The sequence below is a fragment of the Camelus ferus genome, chromosome 2 (assembly GCF_009834535.1).
Source record: "Camelus ferus isolate YT-003-E chromosome 2, BCGSAC_Cfer_1.0, whole genome shotgun sequence".
NCBI classification, from domain to species: Eukaryota; Metazoa; Chordata; class Mammalia; order Artiodactyla; family Camelidae; genus Camelus; species Camelus ferus.
Window position 1 is genome coordinate 71,275,734 of NC_045697.1, and position 21,415 is coordinate 71,297,148.

The window sequence follows — 21,415 nt, forward strand, 5'->3', positions numbered from 1 at the left end:
ATACGGGGTTAACATAATCAGGTATTCATTTTTAAATGATCACTCTGGCAGTGGTTAACGTTAGTGAGGGGATGAGTCTGAAAGCACAGAAAATAATGCTGCGGCACTGGGTGAAGGATGTAAAAGACCTGCACTGAATGACAGTTAATTAACTGGATAGATGGTGGTCACATCACCCAAGACAGAAAACACAGGAGAACGAATACCCCACTTCATTTTCACCACACCCATCCACAGCAACTACTGCATACATGGTTTGAAAGAAAGATCCAGAGAAAAGACCCGACTGCAAATACAGATGTGTTAGTCATCAGACTATAAGGGAGAAATCCTATGAGCGTCAGGAGATGAAATTACCTGGAAGAACTGGTAAAGGGATAAAAGGACATTAACATTTAGGATTCAATCAAGAAGAGCTGACAAACAAGTCAGAGAAACAGGAAATCCATGAAAGACAATGGGGACAAAGTTTCAGGAAGAAAGAGGTGGTCCATCATGTCAAGTATCACAGAGACCAGCAACTGGAGAGTCATTGGTGACCTTTGCCAAACTGATTCAGAGGAATGGGAGAGGCCCCCACAGGACAGTGGATTTGACTGTGGCCAGGAAGTGAGGAAGTATATGCTTTAATGCAGGTTACTTTGAGAAGAAGAAAGCTATGCTTTCAAGGGAGCTGTCCAACAATAAAATCACAATACCTAACATGGACTGAGGGCTCTTTTTGAGCAGGCCATAGGCTAGGCATGTCACATACAATTCCTCTCATAGTTACCACCACCTTGCAAAGTCAGTATTACTGTTTCCACTTTTCAAAAATGGGTGCAGGATGATTACATGACTTCCCCATGAACACAGAGCAGGCACATGGAGAAAGGAGGATTTACATGCAGGTTCTGTCAAGCCATTAACCAATGCTCTTTCCACATTCTGAGGCTGCCTGCCCATCACTGGAAATCAGGGGAAGGGAGAAAATGTTAACCATTTAACAGGAAGGGTTTTTTTTTTTAAGATAGTTGAACTAGTTGACTTTTAAAGTCATTTCCACCTTCAGTAGCCCATGGTTCTAGCTCATATACTTTGCTCACAGGTGACTTCTATGTAATAGCTACAAAATTCCAGATCTAAATGCTCATCACTCCTTTTGCAGTACTTTTTATGCCATCTTCATTTTAAAATAAGCCACATCCTAATGATGTGCCTATTATACTATGGAGAAAATTAATATTGGTTCCACTTATTTTTGCCAAAAAATGAAAGCACAGTCTATGAAGACAGTTAATCACTCCCTTTTCTGCACTCCACAGCATGCTGCATCTTCTGCTATTACAACAATTATAATTTATACTGTGATTTGCTTTCACACCCCACGCTGGACAGTAACCTTTGCTGAATGCCTACTTTATTTTAAGCCCTGAGAACACAGCACAGAGCCAGGCAAGCAGGGGGCACTTAAACTGTGATACATGCATGGACAGAATGGAAGGACAGATGGGTAGACGGACAGTTCTGCAAGTGAAGGAAGCATTTTTTAACAGCCATTTTACACTCAATAATGGATTATTTAATCTACTTACCAACTGGGATATCACAATGGTATCATACTTGAGGGAACCAGTAGGGAAAATTGAGTGATACAAGAGGAATGGGATATGGATGTAAAAAGAGACATCAACATTCACTCTCAAAAAGGCTCCTGAATTACGGGATTTTTCCTGGATTCAATATCACCCAAAGGCAAAAGAAAAAAAAAAAAGAGAGAAAGTCGTCAATTCACTGAATTGCTTTTTTAAAAAATCAGTTACTTTTTAAACTTTTATCCAAGAAGGCCAGTCATTTCCTAAATAAATAATTAATCATGGAATTTCAGGTGTGGCCCCTGGGAGATATTCTAGGAGAGAAAGCTTCATAGGGCATTTTGAAATCACCCCAGAAGTGCATACTGTATGTTTCAAGATCTACTCAGTCTACAAAGGTGTATCCTCTAATCTCAAGTCTCAGCCTTTTTTCTATCAAGATGTGTATGACATGACATTCATTTGCACAAAACACTAGCATGAGTGAACCCAGGTTCTATTAAACTATGCTCAAAAATGTTTATGGAAATTAAGGCAAACACTGCCACAGCTTACAAGAATGTCTGATTTCCACTGTGATTAAAGGCACATCCGTAAGATCAAGAGGACAGCAAGTTATGCAAATGCCCCACCATGACAGCTGCAGCTCCATCCTTTTCTCTCCCACATGGGAAAACACAGCAGAATGCAAGTGAAAGTAACATTTTAGGGTTTAACTCGAATCCACCCTAGTTTATATATAGATATTTTAAAATAAGTCATTTGCAAACTTCTGTACGTTGTTATCAGTAGCTGTTAATTCCTCACAGCTGAGTGTAACACAGAAATGTGCTGTGACACCACAGTTGGAAGCCACTGGCCTCTTTTAGGTCTCAGTGAAACTTACACTAGTTATCAAATTACAGTCGGACTCACGGGGTTAGCCAAATTCAATGGCCTTAGAGGCCGTTTATCAACATCTCTGAAAGACAGAGCGCCAGAACTAAGAGCAGGTAGAGAGGCGGTTTCAGGCTCTGGTCAGGTCGGGTGCTGAGCTGTCTTTGTGATGTGATTTGAAAAGGAAAACAAGGAACTTGGCCTGTCCTGAGTTACGCCATCAAACCACCACGGGGTCAAGCTGTCGTGCTGCCTCAGTACTCTGCCTGTATTACAAATAAATGCAAACAAAATAAAAGCAATGCCTCCAAAGAGCCACTGCTAAAATGCATCTGCTAGCCAGGCTTTCTGCAAGACTTCTACTCACAGAGCAGATTAGGTATTTGACACCTTAGAGCTCCAAAGGCCCTGGGAGAGGTACAACCGAAGGAAATTTCAGTAGGAAGAACGTGGGAAACAAGAGTATTGTGACAGAGGCAGTCCTGACCCAGCTACTGGACACCACGGAATGGATGCTAGACGGGGCCCAGCAACGAAGGACCCAAGTTCCAGGAAGTTTAAAGGTTAGCACATGGTCACAGGACAGCAATAATAGTAAAGCCCAAGGTACTGGAGGTTCCACGGAAGGAGGTAAGCCAAGAGGAACATTTGCTCATGTCTCCAGTTTCAAGAGGGCCTGAAAACTTGCTGTGATTTTAAAAGAAGGTTACTTGGTTGGGGAAAAGCCCAGGAACCAGTTGGGAAAAGCTACAAGGCTTAAGAACATGAAAGCTGCTCCTAATATCAAAGAGACTCTCTTGTAAAAGACAGATAAGGTTCATTTTATAAATCGAACCCTATAGAGCAATGCTAGGAATAACGAACATGGACTTCAGAGCATCAGACAAGGTCAAACACAAGGAGACAATCTGGGGAGCAGAAACGGCTGGGATAGAGCAGGAGATCCTAGGAAGTTGAGGGCTCCCTCTCACGAGATGTGTTCACACAGCAGTGGGATTACTATTTGTCAGGGAGTCTGGACAGGGGCTTCCACACTGGGGATGGCCTGAGCTAGATTCTGATGCACCTTCCAATTCTAAGAGTCTGATCTGTTCGGTTTATGCTCAGATGTGAGCAACCGTAGGAGACAGTAAGCTTCCCACATACCCTCCAACCCCTCTCCCCAGCAGACGATCAGAGGACAGGCTCTAGGCCAGACGGAGAGTTAGATTTCCAACGTTTCTTCTAGCTTCAAAATTTTCATCACTTTAGATTTACATCTCATTTACAAGCTAAATAAAGGAGGATCATGTGTTCTCTCCATTCAGAAGATCCTTACCATCCATGCAGTGTTAAATGTCTCTGACTAGTTAAAAAAAAAAAAAAAAAGCCACCTAAATCCCTAATGATTCCAGTGTTTTCTCATATTCACTCGACAGTGGTGATGGATAACATCAGAGTGTGATCCACCGTAGAAAGAGGCTTTCTAATCATAAAATCTATAGTTAAATCACCACTCAACCTTTTCCTTTAAAGACTGAATAATCTCAGTTCCCATCACAATTTGAAGTCCTTTAATCACTTGGAGGGGGCCACTTTTTTCCCCCCAACATGGTCCGAATCTTCCACATCCATTTCTAGAAATGCATGTGGCCTGAGACAGTTACTCATGTCGAATTCTGACCGGAGGTGAGGACAAGAGCAAGTCCCTCCAGGTTGCTAAGCGAAAACCCGGCAAAAGTTGACAAGGATGAGACTTTGTGTAGGAAACCACAGTTTCCCTGGTCTTCAACTCCTTGAAGGTAAAGTATTTCTGTACTAGGGAGACATTAAATCCTGGCTCATAAATCAGAGCTTGGAAAGCCCTGGCCGACCTGCTTCAATGAGGAGCCAGGTGACCAAGTCTGGGCTGGTGCAGATCCATCCGCGGTCCTCGGGGAGAATGGGCAGAAGGCGGGGCTGCACCACACAGCCTCCAGGCTGATGTGGGGCCCAGGGCTGAGCTCTTCTCGCCGGATTCACCACGCCGACGTGCCGCCAGGGGGGCTGACTCGTGAGCCGCCCATACTCGGGGGCCCGAAGACTTTTTACCATTACTACCCAGACACCTCGTATCGGGGCCTGCAGCACGTCTTACATCTCTGTTCTGATTCCTAAACGTATTAACTTTAATTCATTTGCATTTGTGTGTTTCTCTAAGTGAGCAATACAATTGTGAAGTCTAATCTGGGCCTCCCCGATTCTTGCCACAATAGCTCTCCCCACAACTGGGTGTCATCATCAGTCTTCCTGAGGGAAAAACATCGCCTACCTTTGAGTAAACCGACCTACACATCCTTTGCCTGACACTGACTCATTGAAAACCAAGCACTCCCTGGGTAAGCCACTCCTGCCAGTTAGGCTTCTGCAAGCTGGCTACTGGGCAAAAAAACATATAATGCCCAACTAATGAAACAGGGCATTTCAAAACTCATGTGAAAAAGCCCTTTCACAGGATTGGTACTTGCCAATCACACTCACCATGTTTGTAAGCCACCCATGATGTAAAATCCTGACTCAGGTTCTGTCATTTTAAGAGAATCTATTGTGCTTTTAATTTAATTTGATGAAATGGCATAGCTCACAAGACAAAATTTTATAATAGAAAAGAACCCTATAATTTAAGAATGTAAATTCCTCTTGCCCTTCATCTGTTATTTCATTTATTTAACAACCACATATCAAATGCCTGCTCTACAGTAGGACCTGTGCTCCGGCTAAAGATACAAAGATAAGTGGAACCAATCCCCACTCTTCTGGGCTCTCCGTCTCCTGGGGAGGAGAGGCAGACAGGTAAACAAATCATCACAGCAACACGCTCTACTCAAGGTGTCCTCTATGAGCAGGAAGAGACTGAGTCCCTTCACTCCAACTGAAGGTATCAGGAGACCCGAGTCCCAGAGAAGGTGACATGTGAACTACAGCTGGAATCATGAGAATTAAATGATGAGAACTGTTATCACGCCAATGATCAGACCCACACAGAGGAGGTATGAGTATACTTTAATTTATTAGCATTAAATACGCGTAACAGAACAACAAGGCCAGGTGTAATGATAATTAAAAAATTAATTCCTTTGCAAAAAGCAAACAATAACATGAGCCTGAAGTCCTGACTCAGGCTCTGTCATTTAAGAGAATGTATTGGGCTTTTAATTTAATTTGATAAAATGGCATAGCTCACAAGACGTTTAAAAACAAATGTCAACGGATGGCTTAAAGCCCACTGAGGAGAATATAGGAGTCAGCAGAGTTGGTGCCACCTTTTTTAACTTCTCCTAGCCCATCTACCTTTCCACTGGATAGCATTCAGTGATGTTTTGGGGGCCAGAGGAGGGCAGGAGGTTATGTTGGAGAAGGCTGCATTTCTGGATTACAAAAACTTTACAGAAAATGATAAATTGAGATGGAAACAAAAAAAAAAGAGAATTTTGCTCTGTTTTCGTTTGGGGTTTTGGGTTTTTTGTTTTGGTTTGGTTTGGTTTGGTTTTTTCCCATGAAATTTGCCAGGTCATTTTCCCTTTAAGTCCAAGTCTGGACAATACTTAAAACAGATAAATCACCCAATAAATCACACGCTGAAAGATTAACATATCTTTTCTCACTTGTCAAAAATTGATCAGCCTAAGGAAAAATACAACAAAAATTGAAAGAAAGCTTTCAAGTTCAAGCAAATATGCTAAGTTGAAAAGGATTTAGCCTTTTAAACTCAGCTGGCATAAAGCCAGTCCAAATGACCAAACCACAAAACTGCCCTCAGTCTAACTGTGTCACCTTAGTAATGCCTCCTTCTCAGACCCCATTCCCTGATGTGGCTGGAGAAGGGAACATTCCAATTAACCAGCAGTCACTGTAGAGAACCACTTACAGAGAATCAGAATATATAAAATACACTCAAAATAAACATATAACGTGTCTCCATTTACAGCTTCAGGAGGCACATGATAATTTTGCACTGTCCAAATCATTCAACAAGAATTTATTCGGTGCATAATAAGCAGGCCATTGAGCTACGCACCATTGGTTCAATGACCATATTTCCCAAACTAAAACTTAGAACACACATATTAATGACTTATTTTATGTAACTTCCAAGTATATACAGCAAACTGGGAGACACAGTTTAGACACTGATACACTGTAATTTCCAAAACATTCTAATACTATGTCAAGACACCTAAACATTGTAAATCAGAAGTAGTAGCTCCTCCCCAAAAAAGAAAAACTGGAGATATCCAATCACTGTAGAAAGAGACTCTGAAATTTTTAGAATCCTGGAGCTGATGGGAATTTTTTTTTAATTTAGCTCCATATGAATAAAACCATCAACCATCACTCTTCTGGCTTCAAAACCTAAGAAAGTTTTGAAACTGACAAACACGGAAAGGTGTTTGTATGTCATAATCTCAAGGCAGCTGTTAACATAAATCTCTGATACCTACTTGTTCGTTTCGCTCTTTTGCAGTATGTGCAGAATTTCCAGTTGCAAGGGATAGTTGGTAGAAAGTCAGATAGACCATCTTTTAAAACAGAGTTGCAATATATTTTTTCTGTGAAACAAAAGCACGGACTAGAGAAATAAAAAGAAGAAAAACATAAAGTTCTATTTCTCTCTATGATGGTCTCAAAAAGAATCCATCCAATTCCAGAAACACAGCCTTTCAATAACGGATTACTGTTTCCTCAGTCAGGGTTTGTATGTTTTTAATATCAAAGGCTTGAGTGTGCATTTGTGAAATGGATTTGAAATCCTAGCAACAGATCTACATTCTCAAGTTGATAGTCCATCTGATTTAAGCCATTACTCAGAACACCTAACCATGGAGGAATATGAAATGTTTTATTTGCCTTCTTACATGAAATATAATTGACGGCTTATTGATCAACACAGCCTGTATGAATACAGGAGATGGAAATATTGTAAACGAAAATGGGTTAAAAATGCTGAAAATGCAGAGACTACTAAAGACAATTTACAAACCAAAACCCTGTTGTAGTGCCTACATCATTCACCTGATGACTGTATTTTTTAAAAAGGAGTAAACTCCTAAGAAGCACTGATATTCTCACTTGAGCTTTCCCTAGAAATTAACGAAATCCTCAAACCAGAGCAACAATCTGGGCCATCATCTGTAGTCCAGACAAAGTCTTATAATAATACCCTTCAAAATAAAAGTACATAAAACTCCTTAGGAGGAGAGTATGCTATTTGTATTTCTGCGTGTATATTTACCTGAATAGAAAACAATGTTTAACAGTTTTCCTTTAGTGAACCTCATGCCAAGATCAAATGAGGTAACGGTTATCATCAGAATTTAAATTCCTGCTAAATACAGAAACAGAAAAGCTTCCCCTAGTAAAACTATTTTATATTGCTAGTAATTCAGTAAAGAAAATTCGGAAACAAAATGTGATTATCTTAAATATTACCAAAAGAAGTGACAATTTCAAACAGGTTCTCAACAGAGAGGCGCAGCTTTGCCAGAGCATAGGATTTGCTTATACTTAGCTCTACTCTAGTCCCACCTGTGACTGAGCATTCTGTCTACTGTCTCCATTTCAACTATAAAATGTGTCACTATGAGCTATCATTGTAGACCCAAGGCATTCGTGGATTTCAGTATTAATGGTTCTGACTATTCTTGTGCCCTTGTAAATACATTAATACGTTGTCATTTGTAATTCTGTGTCGGCAGTGACTGGATTGCTGTTCCCAGGCCAGTGGATCAAGTGTAACCTTTTGGGCTCTCAACTCCCATTTAATGATCTTCTGGTTCTCACAAGGGAGTAGTGAGTACAATCCCTGCCGTTTTACATACGGGAAAAGGAGCCTGTGGCGTTATAATACATTAACAATGGAATTAACAGGAAGCTGGAATTCAAAATCTCACCATATTCTTCTTGAATACCAAGAGACTGCTACGCCAGAAAGTTGCTGAAAAAATTGACAAGATGATTTTTTAGTTTTTATCCAAGTTCCATATCGTGAATCATCATCACTCTTTACAGTTCTGGAAGTGTCCAATATTTTCACAGAACTTTCAAAATGGTAATTTAACTGGACTTGCTAAAAGGAGAATGTGTCTAGAAAAATGCTATTTTCCAATGAGGTCACTCTAAATGGATTCTTTATCTGGTTTCATAATTAGTTTCAACTTTACACATGGTTGACACAAAAAACGATAAGGAAAAGCCTCAGAGGCCAATTATATAAGTTATAAATGCATACTGTATCAAAAGTCATATTTCATATCTCTAAAACTACAAATAAAAACAGGTCATAAAGTAACAAATAGATTTTAAAAGGCATATTTTTAAACTATATAAACAAATGCTAGAGTAAACCTTTAACTAGATTCTATGGTGTTACTTTTTTCATATTGTAACTGGATGTCTCAATATAAATTGCTCTTTAAAGTAGAGGTTCCTAAAAAGCTATTTTTTTAAATGTTAATTCTTCTAATTAATGGCAATTTAGAACACAGAATGTTTTGGAAAAAATGCACTTGTGTTACATTTACTTTATAGTAGAAATCCGGAAATATTAATGAATATATCAATCTAATTTGTAATCAAGTATTAATTTGCATGCTGTTCACTAAGTCTTGAAAAGAATTTGTTCTCTTTTTATTTAACCATGCCCAGATCGTGTTGTTTATTGTATTAATTAGGTTAGCAGGCCCCTTCACATCCAGTGCTGATGTAAACTTCAGCCACCAAACACTGATATTTAGTCATAGTTTCAATTAATGGCACTGACTGACATTGAATTAATGCAGTTTTACTGTACACAAAGGGAAGACCAGATCCATGGAATAACTCAGCTGATGGTAAACATTAGTAAAATAAATTCACAATGAGCTCTTCTTGATACACTGCAAAGAAATGGCTTTGTTTATATTCCATTTCAGGATCCAAACATGACAGTTATCACTGATGTAGCATATTTTTGTTTTCTCATTAGGTAGTATTACTAGTCTCATTCAGCTAGAAACACTAGTGGCTTGAATTTCTATTGACTTAATATTTCACTTAGCTACAATCTGCTTGCTTGTGTGATCCCAGATATCCTTCTAGAATTTCCTACGTGTTCTTTGTCTATACAAATAGTATACAAGCTGACAATACAAAGAAAGACAGCTTTTTATTTATTTATTTATTTTGCATTCCCAACAGTCAAAAGCAATCTGACATAAAGTACAAGAGTGCTGTACCTAGAGTTTTTGAGAAACTCTCCCAAATTATTCCCAGGAATTTACTCCTCAGCAACCTGCCAAGGTATTTGTAATTTTTACCATTAAAGTCAGTTTGAGCTAAGGTGAAAGGCCCACCCATTACAATATACTTGGAGACAGGAAGACAGGAAAGGGCAAGAGATGTAACAAGGTAGCTGACTCATCATTCACGTTTCAATTCCCTTAAGTGTTTTATTGTCCTATAGCAAAGTTCTACAGCCAGTAGGGAATGTTAGGGCCAAACAAAGAAGAGTTAAAGGCAGGAACAGACAGGGACACGGGAAGGAAAGCCAGAGTTTGGAACAAGGCCTGGGGAGCACCACTGCAGAGAAAAATCAGACTATCAGACATAAGGGGAGAAGGGTTCCGTGAAATAGTTTTTCTCTTGTTTATTGCCTTCAATCTTTTACCTTATAGTTATGCAATGTTTCTTTTAAGTAAATGGATCAAATGATTCTGATTCTCAACAAATGGCACTACCAAGATGTTTTCTCTGAATTTGTACACTTTCAATTATTTTTATCCAAGAACAGTCAAAATGAAACAGCCTCAGTTGTTAGATGAAGTAACTTTCTGACATTATCTAAATGAATGCCATTCCATTCCATTTTTAAGGTTCAAAAAAACTAACCACCATCTGTGAACACACTCAAGAAGATGCTGAACATCTGAGAAATTACAGTTAGTTGAGACTGAAACTCAACCTACCTATCTTTCTAAAGTCACGTTCTGGAAATACCAACCAAGAAAGCTGTCACATCATCGCATTACTACAGCAAAACCACGAGCACAGCTTTACTTGTAAATAGCAGTTTGTTATACAACAGAAGCCAGATCACACTAATGAAGATAACTGTAGACAAATGTCATGGCCTGCCACAGTAATAACAATCCATTTTCTTCTTATTTCTATATGTAAGCAAATATTATCTGTACTTTGTAAAAGGATAAGAATGCTTAAGGAGCACAAAAATTTCCCTTGCCTGCATTAAAAAAAATAAGTCAATCTCAGACCACTGTGATAAAGTTCCAACAAAATTTAAAGTCATGGCTTCATGGCCTTGTGAACTATGTCTTATCTAGTTTTGTAAATGGGAAAAATTGTTTGGCAATCTGTTTTCCATTCAGCAAATATGTACTTTCTAGTCACTAAGCATACACATACATATTCAAGTGGAAATGCTATTTCACAACAGACTGATAATCGAAATAGGTTATCATCTCAAATAATCATAAAAATCAGGATTCTCCAATAAAACTTTTTTCTATAAACAAAATTTCATATGTAAAATTTTACATCAAGATTTCTATCAAAATATATGCAAAATTAACTTTTCCTCTTTTGAGTCTATTACACCCTCTGCATTTCAGTTCTGCAAAAATATGTAAACCAAATTTTTTGAATTATGAGTGGTCATGTGTATATATAACGAAAAGCCCTTTATGATTATATATATATATATATAATACAGCATTGGAAAAAAGGCAAGACAAAATAGCCATGGAATGGTTCAATGGGCTCTTTCACATCACCTGGTAAAGACACCAAGCCAGAATGTATGAACAATTATTTTCACATTCTTCACTTGATGACAATTTTATATTTACGTTAAGAATACATACTTTGTGACTTAAAACAGAGAACTGGCCTTATATATGCACATATGAGTGTGTTCTAATTACTCACACATTTTACTATCCTTTGACACATTTACTGCTATCATTTGAATTGTAGCCTTTACACCGAGTGTTTTGAAAAAAGGTGATCTTAATATACAGACTGGAGTTACAACTAAACTTCACACATTAGGGAGATAGTTGTTATTCTCTGATATTTCAACAAAAGGTCTTGCTTTTTTAAAATGTCAACAGAGGCCCTTAATACAAAACTGTTCTTCTGTATGAATTTTAATTTACTGTTTACATGAGAATCCATGCCTGCAGATCAAAGAGCTGTGCATCAGCAGACCTATTTCGAGTCATTTTTGCAGAGATGTTACCTCCTTATCTTGATGAGTCTACGAATACTGCACTGAAGCAGGAAGGATTCTAATAGAACCAAAACAAGACACACACACACAACACCACACACACACAACACCACACACACACACACAATTACTTTAAAAAACTGAGCAAACCTGAATGGAGCAATGAACACTCTGAAGCCCCAGAAGGACCATGCATGGTCTTTAGGTTGCTAGGTTACTTCACCTAAGAGCTCACGGTGTAAATGACTTCATTGCCTTGCACTCTACTTGCATGCTCAGGCCACAGTAGATACTATCTCTGTTCTACACACAACACACTGGCATACACACACACACACACACACACACACACACACACACACTCTATCTACATCAGTCAGCGCTACTTCCAATTTCAGAGGCCCGCTCCGCGCGTAGCCCGTGCCCATTCCTGCCCTGCGTCCTGACCCCAAGAGTGAGGGATACTACTTAATCCTGGCATATCTGTTCTGTTGCCTCATCCTTCCAGGATTCGTCGGGTGGTTCCTCCCCCACTCCACCACGGACTACAACGAGGACGGCGGATTCACTGATGCGAGAGAGAAGGAGACTACTCTGTCCCCTTCCTCACCCACGGGGCATCCCGGCTTCTCTTGGCCAGAAACCTCAAAGCCATCCCCGCCAGGAGTCTGTGATCCTGGGGCGGGGGAGAAAAGCCAATGGTAGAAATCGAATAGCACGTTTAACAAGCGGGTGCCAGGGGCACGGAAGAAGCGAGGGGGGTGAGGTTACCCCCGGGGAGGTGTGCTCCAGCAGGGCACCATTCAAGAGCAATGACAGGTCGGCGGCGGACGCCTGGGGGTGGCGAGGGAGGTTTGGGGAACTGCTTTCCTTGTCTTTCTCAGGGCCTGCGGGGGAATCCCGGGCGGCGGCGGCGGCGGGGCTCTCGGGTCGTTCCCCGCCTCCCGCACCCCCGGCGCGTCCCCTGGGCCGCCCCCTCCCTGCGGCCGCCCCCGCCCCGCGCGGAAGGAAGAGCGGGGCTCCCCCCACGCTCTCCCGCTCTCTCGCGAGTCCTGTGCAGGCCCTTTCGGGGGAGGAAGAGGGGGCGCGGAGGGAATTGCTGCAATGGAGCGCCGAGAGAACCCTGCCCGAGCGAGGCAGGCGGTGGAAAGCCACGGCCACATAAAAATGCCATATTAATTTTTTAAAAGCCATAAATCACCCCTCCCTCTGCAAAAGAAAACCATAAACCCGATCCCATGCAAGCCCGCGAGCAGCCACCCACTTCCTATTTCTGTCACAGCAGCTACACCCTGCCAGCAACCACCCCCCGGGCGCCCCCTCCCGCCACCGCCACCCCCGCCACCACCTCCCCGCTGCTCAGCCATTTGCCAACTGACGCCCCCGTAAATAAAAATGCCCCAAGTGGGGCTGGGTGGGAAGCGTGGGGGGAGGGCGAGCGAGGGAGGGGGGTTCGAGGGTTGCACAATATCCTAGAAGGTCCGTAGCCCGAGCTGGGAGAGAACCCGGGGCGGGGGGAGGGGAGGCGAGGCGAGCCGCCCCGGTGCCTGCGGCACATCATGCACCCGGGCGACCGCGGCGCGCCGCTTACCTTTCACCACCCTGTCCGTCGTCGACAACTTGGGATCAATTGCCTTGGGCTCGGACATCTCCAGCCGCCGGGGGACAGCGACGCGCTGCTTGTCCGTCCTACTGCACACCCCGACAGGACCGGCGGGCCAGACACTCAGCTCCGCCGCCGCCGCGCTGCAAACCGCTTGGCTGGACGTCTGGGCTCTCAGCTGGCTTTAAAGTTACTGCCTTCTCCACGCGTCCCTCCTGCTCCGCCGCCGCCGCCGCCGCCGCCGCCTTCACTCCTCCTCTGCCGCCGCCAGCCCCGCCGACTCTGCTCCGGGCTGCGTGTGTGTGGTGGTTATTTATTTATTTTCTAAGCACGCCTCTCGGTTCTTCTTTTATTCTTGGGGGAAGGGGGATGGGGAGGGGAAGAGCACACACGAGCACCCACCCTGGCGCGGAGATCCGGCACCGCGGAATGGAGCCCCACGCGCGCACACTGCTGGGATTAAGACGGATCACATGGGGAGGGCCGGGGGCGAGGAAGGAGAGGCTGGGCGGCCGATGTCAGTGCCACCAGCCGCGCCTTGGCGTCCCCGGCGGCGGAGAGACGGCCGCCGCTGCTGCTGCAGCTGCTGCCTCCGCTGCTGCTGCTGCTGCTGCCGCCGCCGCCGCCGCTGCCGCTGCCACTGCTTCCCCACACCCGAGCGCCGCCGCTGATCCGCAGCCGCCGGAGACGTCCCGCCGCCGCGCTCGCCTGCGCTCGTCTCTGCCTCCCCGCGTCGCTCCTACACTCACACAGGCACAGCCGCGGAGCTCGGCAGACACAGTCCCGGACGCAACCTACCCTCCGCTGCCGCCGCCGCCGCCGCCGCCTCCGCCGCCGCTCCCGCCTCCGCCTCCTCCCCTTCCTCCTCCCGGCCCCCGCCTCTAGCGCTCCGGCAGCCACCTCCTCCCCGCGGAGCCCGCCCCCTGCGCCCCGCCCCGACGTTGGAGCTGCAGGTGTTCATTGGCTAATGCGCGCGTCACTCACTGCCAGTGTCAGCCTCCTAGCTGGTCCCGCCTCACGCCCCTCCTAGTCGTCCCCGCCCCCTGATCTGTTTTCTCCCTGCTGCCAGTCCGGAGGGCCTGCTGCCTCCACCGCCCAGTCCCCGCTCAGGTGTCACTGTTGCTGGCAAACCGGGATTAGGGAAGGAGAATCGGCAGGGGGTCGCAGCTAGGAGAGAGGCTCTACCATGCCACTCGCAGCCCCTTTTGGCCTCCGCCCCTGGACCCCGCACCCACACCCTGCGCCGCTTTGGCAACAGTGCCTGGTCGGCTGGGTTAAGCCGCAGTGTGAGTAGCCAAGTGCGGAGGGTGTCTCCGGGTGTGTGCGTGGCCCGCGAGAGGGCAAGAGAGGAGGAGGCGGGGAGAGAAGGGAAGAGGGTGGGGGTGAGAGGCGACCGAGAGAGGGCGGAGGAAGGAAGAGCGCGGGGAGCTCCGGGGCCCGCCGCACAGCTGCTATCGCTGCCGCAGCTGTCCAGGGAGGATCGCCAAAACGGCGACGAATAAACAACTTACCTTGGGGAGACGGGTCCTGCCTGCCATGAATATGTGGTTGTTTTGTTATTGGGACTTTTGTGGGGGCCGATGTGGTGGTTATTAATGTTTTCCACCCATGCATCCACACCTTCCGAGGAGGGGCCGCTCCTGAGTACCGCGGGCCAGGGACGTGGCGGAGCGTGCCGGGCGCTATGGGACGCGGGAGCGGGCTGTCCACTGAGGATGGGAATGGGAATCCAAGCGACCCCGGACAACTTTGAGTCACCCGGGGCAGCCCTGCCAGTCTCCAGGGAAAAATGGGCAGGGGGCAGGAGAAACACCGGAAAGTATCGCCTTTTCCCTGTTGACATCGCGCATGGAGCCACTAGTGGGGACTAGTGACACCACAGCTCCCTTCCCCGATCCTTCGGATAACCCGACGCCCACTGGGTGCTCCTGATACCTGCAGGGCCCTGAAGCCCAAGGCGGGTCCCCACTCGGTCACTGTGGTTGGAAGGAGCGGGAGGGAGAGAATGGGAGGCGTGGAAGACCAAAGAGTGACAGTTCTGAGCGGCCTGCCCCTCCACAGAATGAGGAGCAGGTCTCCCTCGGCAAGAAGGTCACCTCTCCAAAGCCCCTCTCTCCAACCAACCTCAGCACCAAGGACGCCCAGGGAGATTAGGGACAGGGATTAAAGTTCAAACTCTAAAAGAAGTTTTAGGAATTGGCTGATGACATAAGGGTATGGCTTCAGCAGTGTGGCCTGCAAGGTATTCCTCACACTAGGAGGCCGGGTGAGCCTCTGTGGAGGCCTTTTAGCAAAAGGAGGCCATGCAGGATATGTCTCTGGCTCAGGGAGATTGTCACTGGCTCCAAATTCTGCCCAGTTCACAACCGTAGGATATTTGTGTGATAATTAGGCAGACAGTACATTCAATAAATACGTATCATGCTCTTTTTCTATCCCAAGACACTGTGGTAGGTAATTTGTGTGGGGTAGGGGATGGGGTATTTGAAAATGGTCCTTCTCGTAATAAAGCCTAGTCCAGTAGAACTGTCATAAAAACATGAGCTCTGAGAGGCCACTGTATTGCCTCAGAAAAAGGTTGTTGAAAACAACCTCCTGAGCACAGGCAGAGCTAGTTGCTAAGGCAGATTTGGGAAGTTGGCCCCTGGCCAGGTGGCACACAGCAGGGCAGGGATGCCAAGACCTGTGGGTGAAGAAGAGGACCTGCTTGAGGCAGGATTGGGAAACCATGTTCAGGGATGCTCACTTCCAACGATGCAGTGTTCTCTCCCACATGTTCCAAACAGATATAGTTCCCACCGTTATTTGGACTCGCTTTTCAGGTATTTTTTTTAAAGGAAAAAAACCCCCAAAAACTTTGAACCAAGATCAGAAGGCTTAAAATGTCAGCACCATAGAAAAGTTTTATGATACAGATAGGAAATAAAGGCACACCTTTCAGGCACACCTTTCATCCCGCTACAAGTGTGAGACACCTCCTAGCTGAGGTATGTGTGGGAAAAAAAGTTATGAATCATAATCACTTTGCAACACATCTTATTATCATCAGGTGCCTTTAATGCATGTGTATGGTTGCACATTGCTGCCACACAGACACATCTTCTTAAACAAAATTGGACCCTACTCTAAGGAAAACTAGACAGCAACATATTAACTAGAAACTAGTTATGTCCACATAGCTGGCCTACTGAAATAGCCAAATCATCTTTTTTATCTAGATTTTTTTTTCAGATGTCCTACTATTTGCTACTGACATTCTTTTTAATCCTGTTAGACTGCCCAAGCAGTCCTTTATTTTATCACCTCTTGTATCAGATCACCTTACACTTGGAATTTATATTTTCAAGAAGTTACTACAATCACTGTTTGTTGACTTCAACAATGCTCTCTGCTTATGAAGAAAAAGAAAAAGAGAAAAAACCTTGGCAAAAAAACTTGCTGTCTACCAAAAAAGAGGTATTTCCCTTCTTTAGTATTCTGCTCTATGCAAAGCATCTGCCCAGGTAGGGACTCCATATCCCAGCCTGCACCTGCTAGCATCTAAGTGGGTCCATGTGACTAGTTCTGGTCAATGCACTGTGGGCTGTAGTGTTTCCCACTAAAGCAGTTAAGCAACAGATATGCATCCTCCCAGCCTATGGGCTTCCATCCTACTGCTGAATATAGAGACTTCTAGGGTCCAGGAGAAAGTGTAACCCCAAATGGAAAGAGCTGAGTGCTTGAATTACCAGAAAGAAGAATGCTGCCCACCTACTATGAAAATCTGCATTGAACTTTACATGAAGGAAAAAATAAGCTCTTACTGTGTTGCTCCATTGAAACTGGGCTATGTTTGTTAGTGTAGCTAACATCACCAAATTCACACACAGAAGTTATTATGTTAGTTGAAAAAGTAATATCCAGAATTATTGTGTATCTGTTATATAACACAACTACCAGAGACAAAACATTCTTATTTTTTGATACATGAGCTTCAAATTTTTATTTTTTGTAAATGAATTATTCATTGGCCAGTTGTGTTTCAAACACCTGTTCTATGCAAGATACGATGCTAGGTGATGCATAAATGTATAAAGGATTTTTTTAGTCAAGAATTTGGCAAGACTGTGGGCAATCATTATTAATTTAGATTTAATAAACATATTTTTTATTTGTTTTATTTGTATTTGTATCAATCACGTATCCCACTTCTGGGCACAGAGTAAGTGCTCAACAAATTTTGTTGCATGAATTTAAAAAGTGAATTGGCATACAGTATATGATGCACTAGGCTAAGTACTACAGTCCCTACCCCCCTACTCTTGGGGATATTTAGAGATTGTTTATATGTATATATTGATATTGATATTGATATATGCTTATGTATGTATATCTATCTATATCTATATTTATATATACATACACACATACTGGAGAGAAATCTTATAGCCCTTTCTCCTAGTTTGAATTCTAATTTCATTATTAATTTTAAAACTGAATAGATTAATGATGTCAAGTCATAAATGTTCACATTTAAAATAGCAGTAATAATACAAATATACATGCTATTATATTGAAAATCCAAGCACTATTCATGCTGTAAAACTTTATGTATTCTGGCTTTTCTAAACTCAGAATTTCAGAATACGTGAGCTGAAATGAGCTGAAGTTTCCACGTGAAGTGTTCTGAGGACAACATCAACAATAACAAATGGCTTAGTAATTAAACTAAAGATACCATGTGGTGGAAGACCTGGCAAATCAATTTAAGAGAAAGTTTGTCAAGACCTCTGAAAGCATTTTTGCATATGCAAAATCAATATAGTAATTAGGAATGTGTTTCACTCTTTAAAGCCAGCAGAAATTTAACCTTATGCCAAGTTAAGTTTTGCTCATTATTGAGTGGAAATTCATGAATTTTCAAGTAAATATTCTATAAAAAAAGAATCTTGCACTCAGGCTAGCCATCTTTCCACTTACTTCAAATTAGTGGGGTCTTATCTTGCTAGTATTCAAAAGTTTTGGAAAGCCTATACATATCAGACACTGGGAATATAACATGAAAAAAATTTAAAGTCTCTCCTTTCATAAAACTTACATTCTAATGAGAAGAGACAGATGATAACAAGGAACAATTAAAAACGATTATATATACAGGACATGTCAGGTGAACTAAGCAATAAAGATCCAAATAATGTACAGTGGTAACAGCACCGAAAGGAGTGATGAGCGAAGTGGTGTTACTCACGGTTGTAGACAGATTGTTTAGGGAAGACCTCACTGAGAAGGTAATATTTTAACAGAGATTCAAATGAACTAAGGGCAGTATCTACGCAGCTATCTGGAAAAAGAACATTCCGGGTTAAAGAAACAGCATGTCCAAAGGCCCTGATAAGAGTCTGACATGTTTAAAGAATTGTCAAAGGAGGCCAGTGTTACTGGAACACAATGAACTAAAGAGAGTGGTACAAGGTGAGACCAGAGAATTGATGTAATTTCACATTGTATAGGGGCTAGTAGACCATAGAAAAGATTCTGATCATTATTCTGGTAAAATGAGAGATATTTTATTATGAAAGGGATATGATATGATTTAAGCTTAAAGAAAGCCACCACTCTTGTAAGAACTGACTCTGGATGCAGTGGTGGGAATGCAGCAGGGTAGAAATGGGAAGAGACTATTGTCATAATCCAGACTAGAAATTTGGTGGTTTGGATTATAGAGTTTAGAAGGAAGTGGTGATAACTATCCAATTCCAATTATATTTTAAAAGTAGAGCCTATAATGAAAAAGAATATGAAAAGAAATGTGTGTGTATATATATATGTGTGTGTACACATATATATATACATACACATATATATACATACACATATATAACAGAATCACTATGCTGTACACCAGAAACTAACACAACATTGTAAACTGACTATACTTCAATTTTTTCAAAAAGCAGAGCTAGCATATTTACTGATGGATTGCCTAGATAATGTGAGACACTAAAAAAGAGGAGTTGCGAACTCCAAGGTTTGGAATCTGAGCAAAGGAAAAATGGAGTCACCATTTACTGAGAAAGGGAACACTGGAAATGGAGAGCATATCTTGTGAAGAAGACCTAAAATAGTCTTATATGCGGCTGGTGATGTACAAAACTGCTAGTCATCACATCTTACTAGTACTTAATTTTTTATCAGGGTAGAGAGAAGAGGAGGGACCACCTAAGCTGACAAAAGGAGCAGCTTCTGGGAGAGAAATCTGCTGATTCTGAGGTCAAGCAAATGAAGTGAATTGTGTCAACAGTGCTGAAGGTTTGAGTAAAATAACAGCTGAGGATTGACGATTGGTTTTGACAAAAGGGGAGTTCACTGGTGATCTTAACAAAGCAGTCTTTATACCTATCTAAAATAGCACCTCATCTTTCATTCCCTGCCTCTGTGTACTGATATAGCTCCTTTTCCATGTCTATAATTACTTGAAAGCACATGTGTGGGCGTGCTGTGAGTATGATGTGTTTGTCTGTCTTCCTGCAACTAGATGACATGACTCTTGAGAGCAGGGAATTTGTCTTGCTCCCATTCGAATCTCTAGTGCCTGTAACATGTCCAGCACATACTAGGTGCTTAATAACTGCTTGTTGAAAGAATGAGCTTACACTGCTGGCCCAAGTTAGTTTCTTCTCATTTTCTCAACAGTTGAAATAAGCATTTCAAGGGGGTTGGAGTGGAAGCATTATGTGAAGGTGGGCAAAAGGTACAGACATCAAGTTATAAATATAGGGATGTAATGTAAAACATGGTGACTATAGTTCATAATACTGTATTGTATATTTGAAAGTTGCTAAGAGAGTAGGCCTTAAAAGTTCTAATGACAAGGGGAAAATTGTAATTATGTGAGGTGATGGATTTTAACTACTCTTATGGTGGTAATCATTTTGCCATATACACATATATCAAATCATGTTGTACACCTTAAACTTATAGAACGTTATATGTCAATTATATCTCAATAAAACTGACAGAAATAGAGAAGCATTTCAAAGCATTTGCAGGAAAAAATTAAAATTCATGTTTAGATTTTTTTTTAAATTACAAAATCCAATTTCAGAGAGTAAAAAGAATTGACTCAGACCTCCAGGATGAGAAATGGAATGGGAATACTGGAGTTCCATTTTAGTGTGAGGTGTGTCTCTCACATGTCCCCACTGTAAGAATAATTATGTGTGTTAATCCAGGGGAGGGCATAGTGCTACTCGTGGCTCCTCTTTCTCCAAATACACAGAGGGTTCTATTGTTTGCAACATCTAAATTGTTCTCTGGTGATAAGCTTGGCCAGACATTAGCAATTTTCAGGGAGGAAGTGGGTAGGATTTGGGTTATGTTTGTTTAGAAGCAATCCCCCCAAAAGAGTTTCCTTCTCTCTTTCAGGGTGTCCCTGATGTCCAGCCCAAAGAAGTCTAGACAATCAGGGAAATTGTGCTAGATATACGTTGGGATGCCTGTCCTGCCCACTCCCCTTTTAGATAAAATGCCTCAGCAGCAGCACCTGCTGAATGAGCACCAAGTCACAGGTTCAATTCTTGCCATCACAGAGGACTGGACCAGGGTGGGTGAATATCTAAGTAGAGAACAACTAAGGACCAGTGACCTTTAACTTACCAGACCTAATTTGCAAAATAAGTTAGGCTAAGCAGGTATTCTCAGAAGAGCCTGACTTAAAAATTCAGAGGAAAGTCATTGGGGGTTGTTTGAATGAAAGGCCTTGCAGGCCGGGACTGAGATGGCCACTAGCAAATGATTCATGTGCAGGTGAGTAAATAGATGGAGCCGTGCAGGTCAGAAGGACCATAGGTCAGATTCAGCAGGGGTGAAGAGAGGAGAGAGACAGAGAGATTCCTAAGTCTGTTTTCCACTTTGTCCTTCCTAAGGCCCAGTTGTTTAAATTTTTTCTGGATTTATGAGACCCCTCAGTAGCTTTACAACAAATACTGTTTTCTAGAGTTCATTTGAGAGTTACGTTCCTTACAATTTGAAAATCTCTCACTAAATCATATGGAAGACAGAACAGCTATGATTGCTACTCTATGCCCTCTGTGGATTTTCAGAAGCTGACACCATCTGATTGTGGTGTTTCCTTTTCTT

General features: G+C 42.9%; 1 protein-coding gene across 3 annotated transcripts in view; it reads right to left on the reverse strand.

Annotated features, from left to right (window-relative positions):
• PPP3CA (protein phosphatase 3 catalytic subunit alpha) overlaps positions 1–14,180 on the reverse strand; it is a 288,031-nt gene extending 273,851 nt beyond the window's left edge. For all 3 annotated transcript variants that reach the window (XM_032460701.1, XM_032460693.1, XM_032460683.1), the window contains exon 1: positions 13,286–14,180. In XM_032460701.1, the coding sequence (XP_032316592.1) occupies positions 13,286–13,343 (58 nt within the window). In that variant the 5' untranslated portion in view covers positions 13,344–14,180. The remainder of the gene's footprint in view (positions 1–13,285) is intronic.
• Between the last annotated feature and the right edge of the window lie 7,235 nt (positions 14,181–21,415).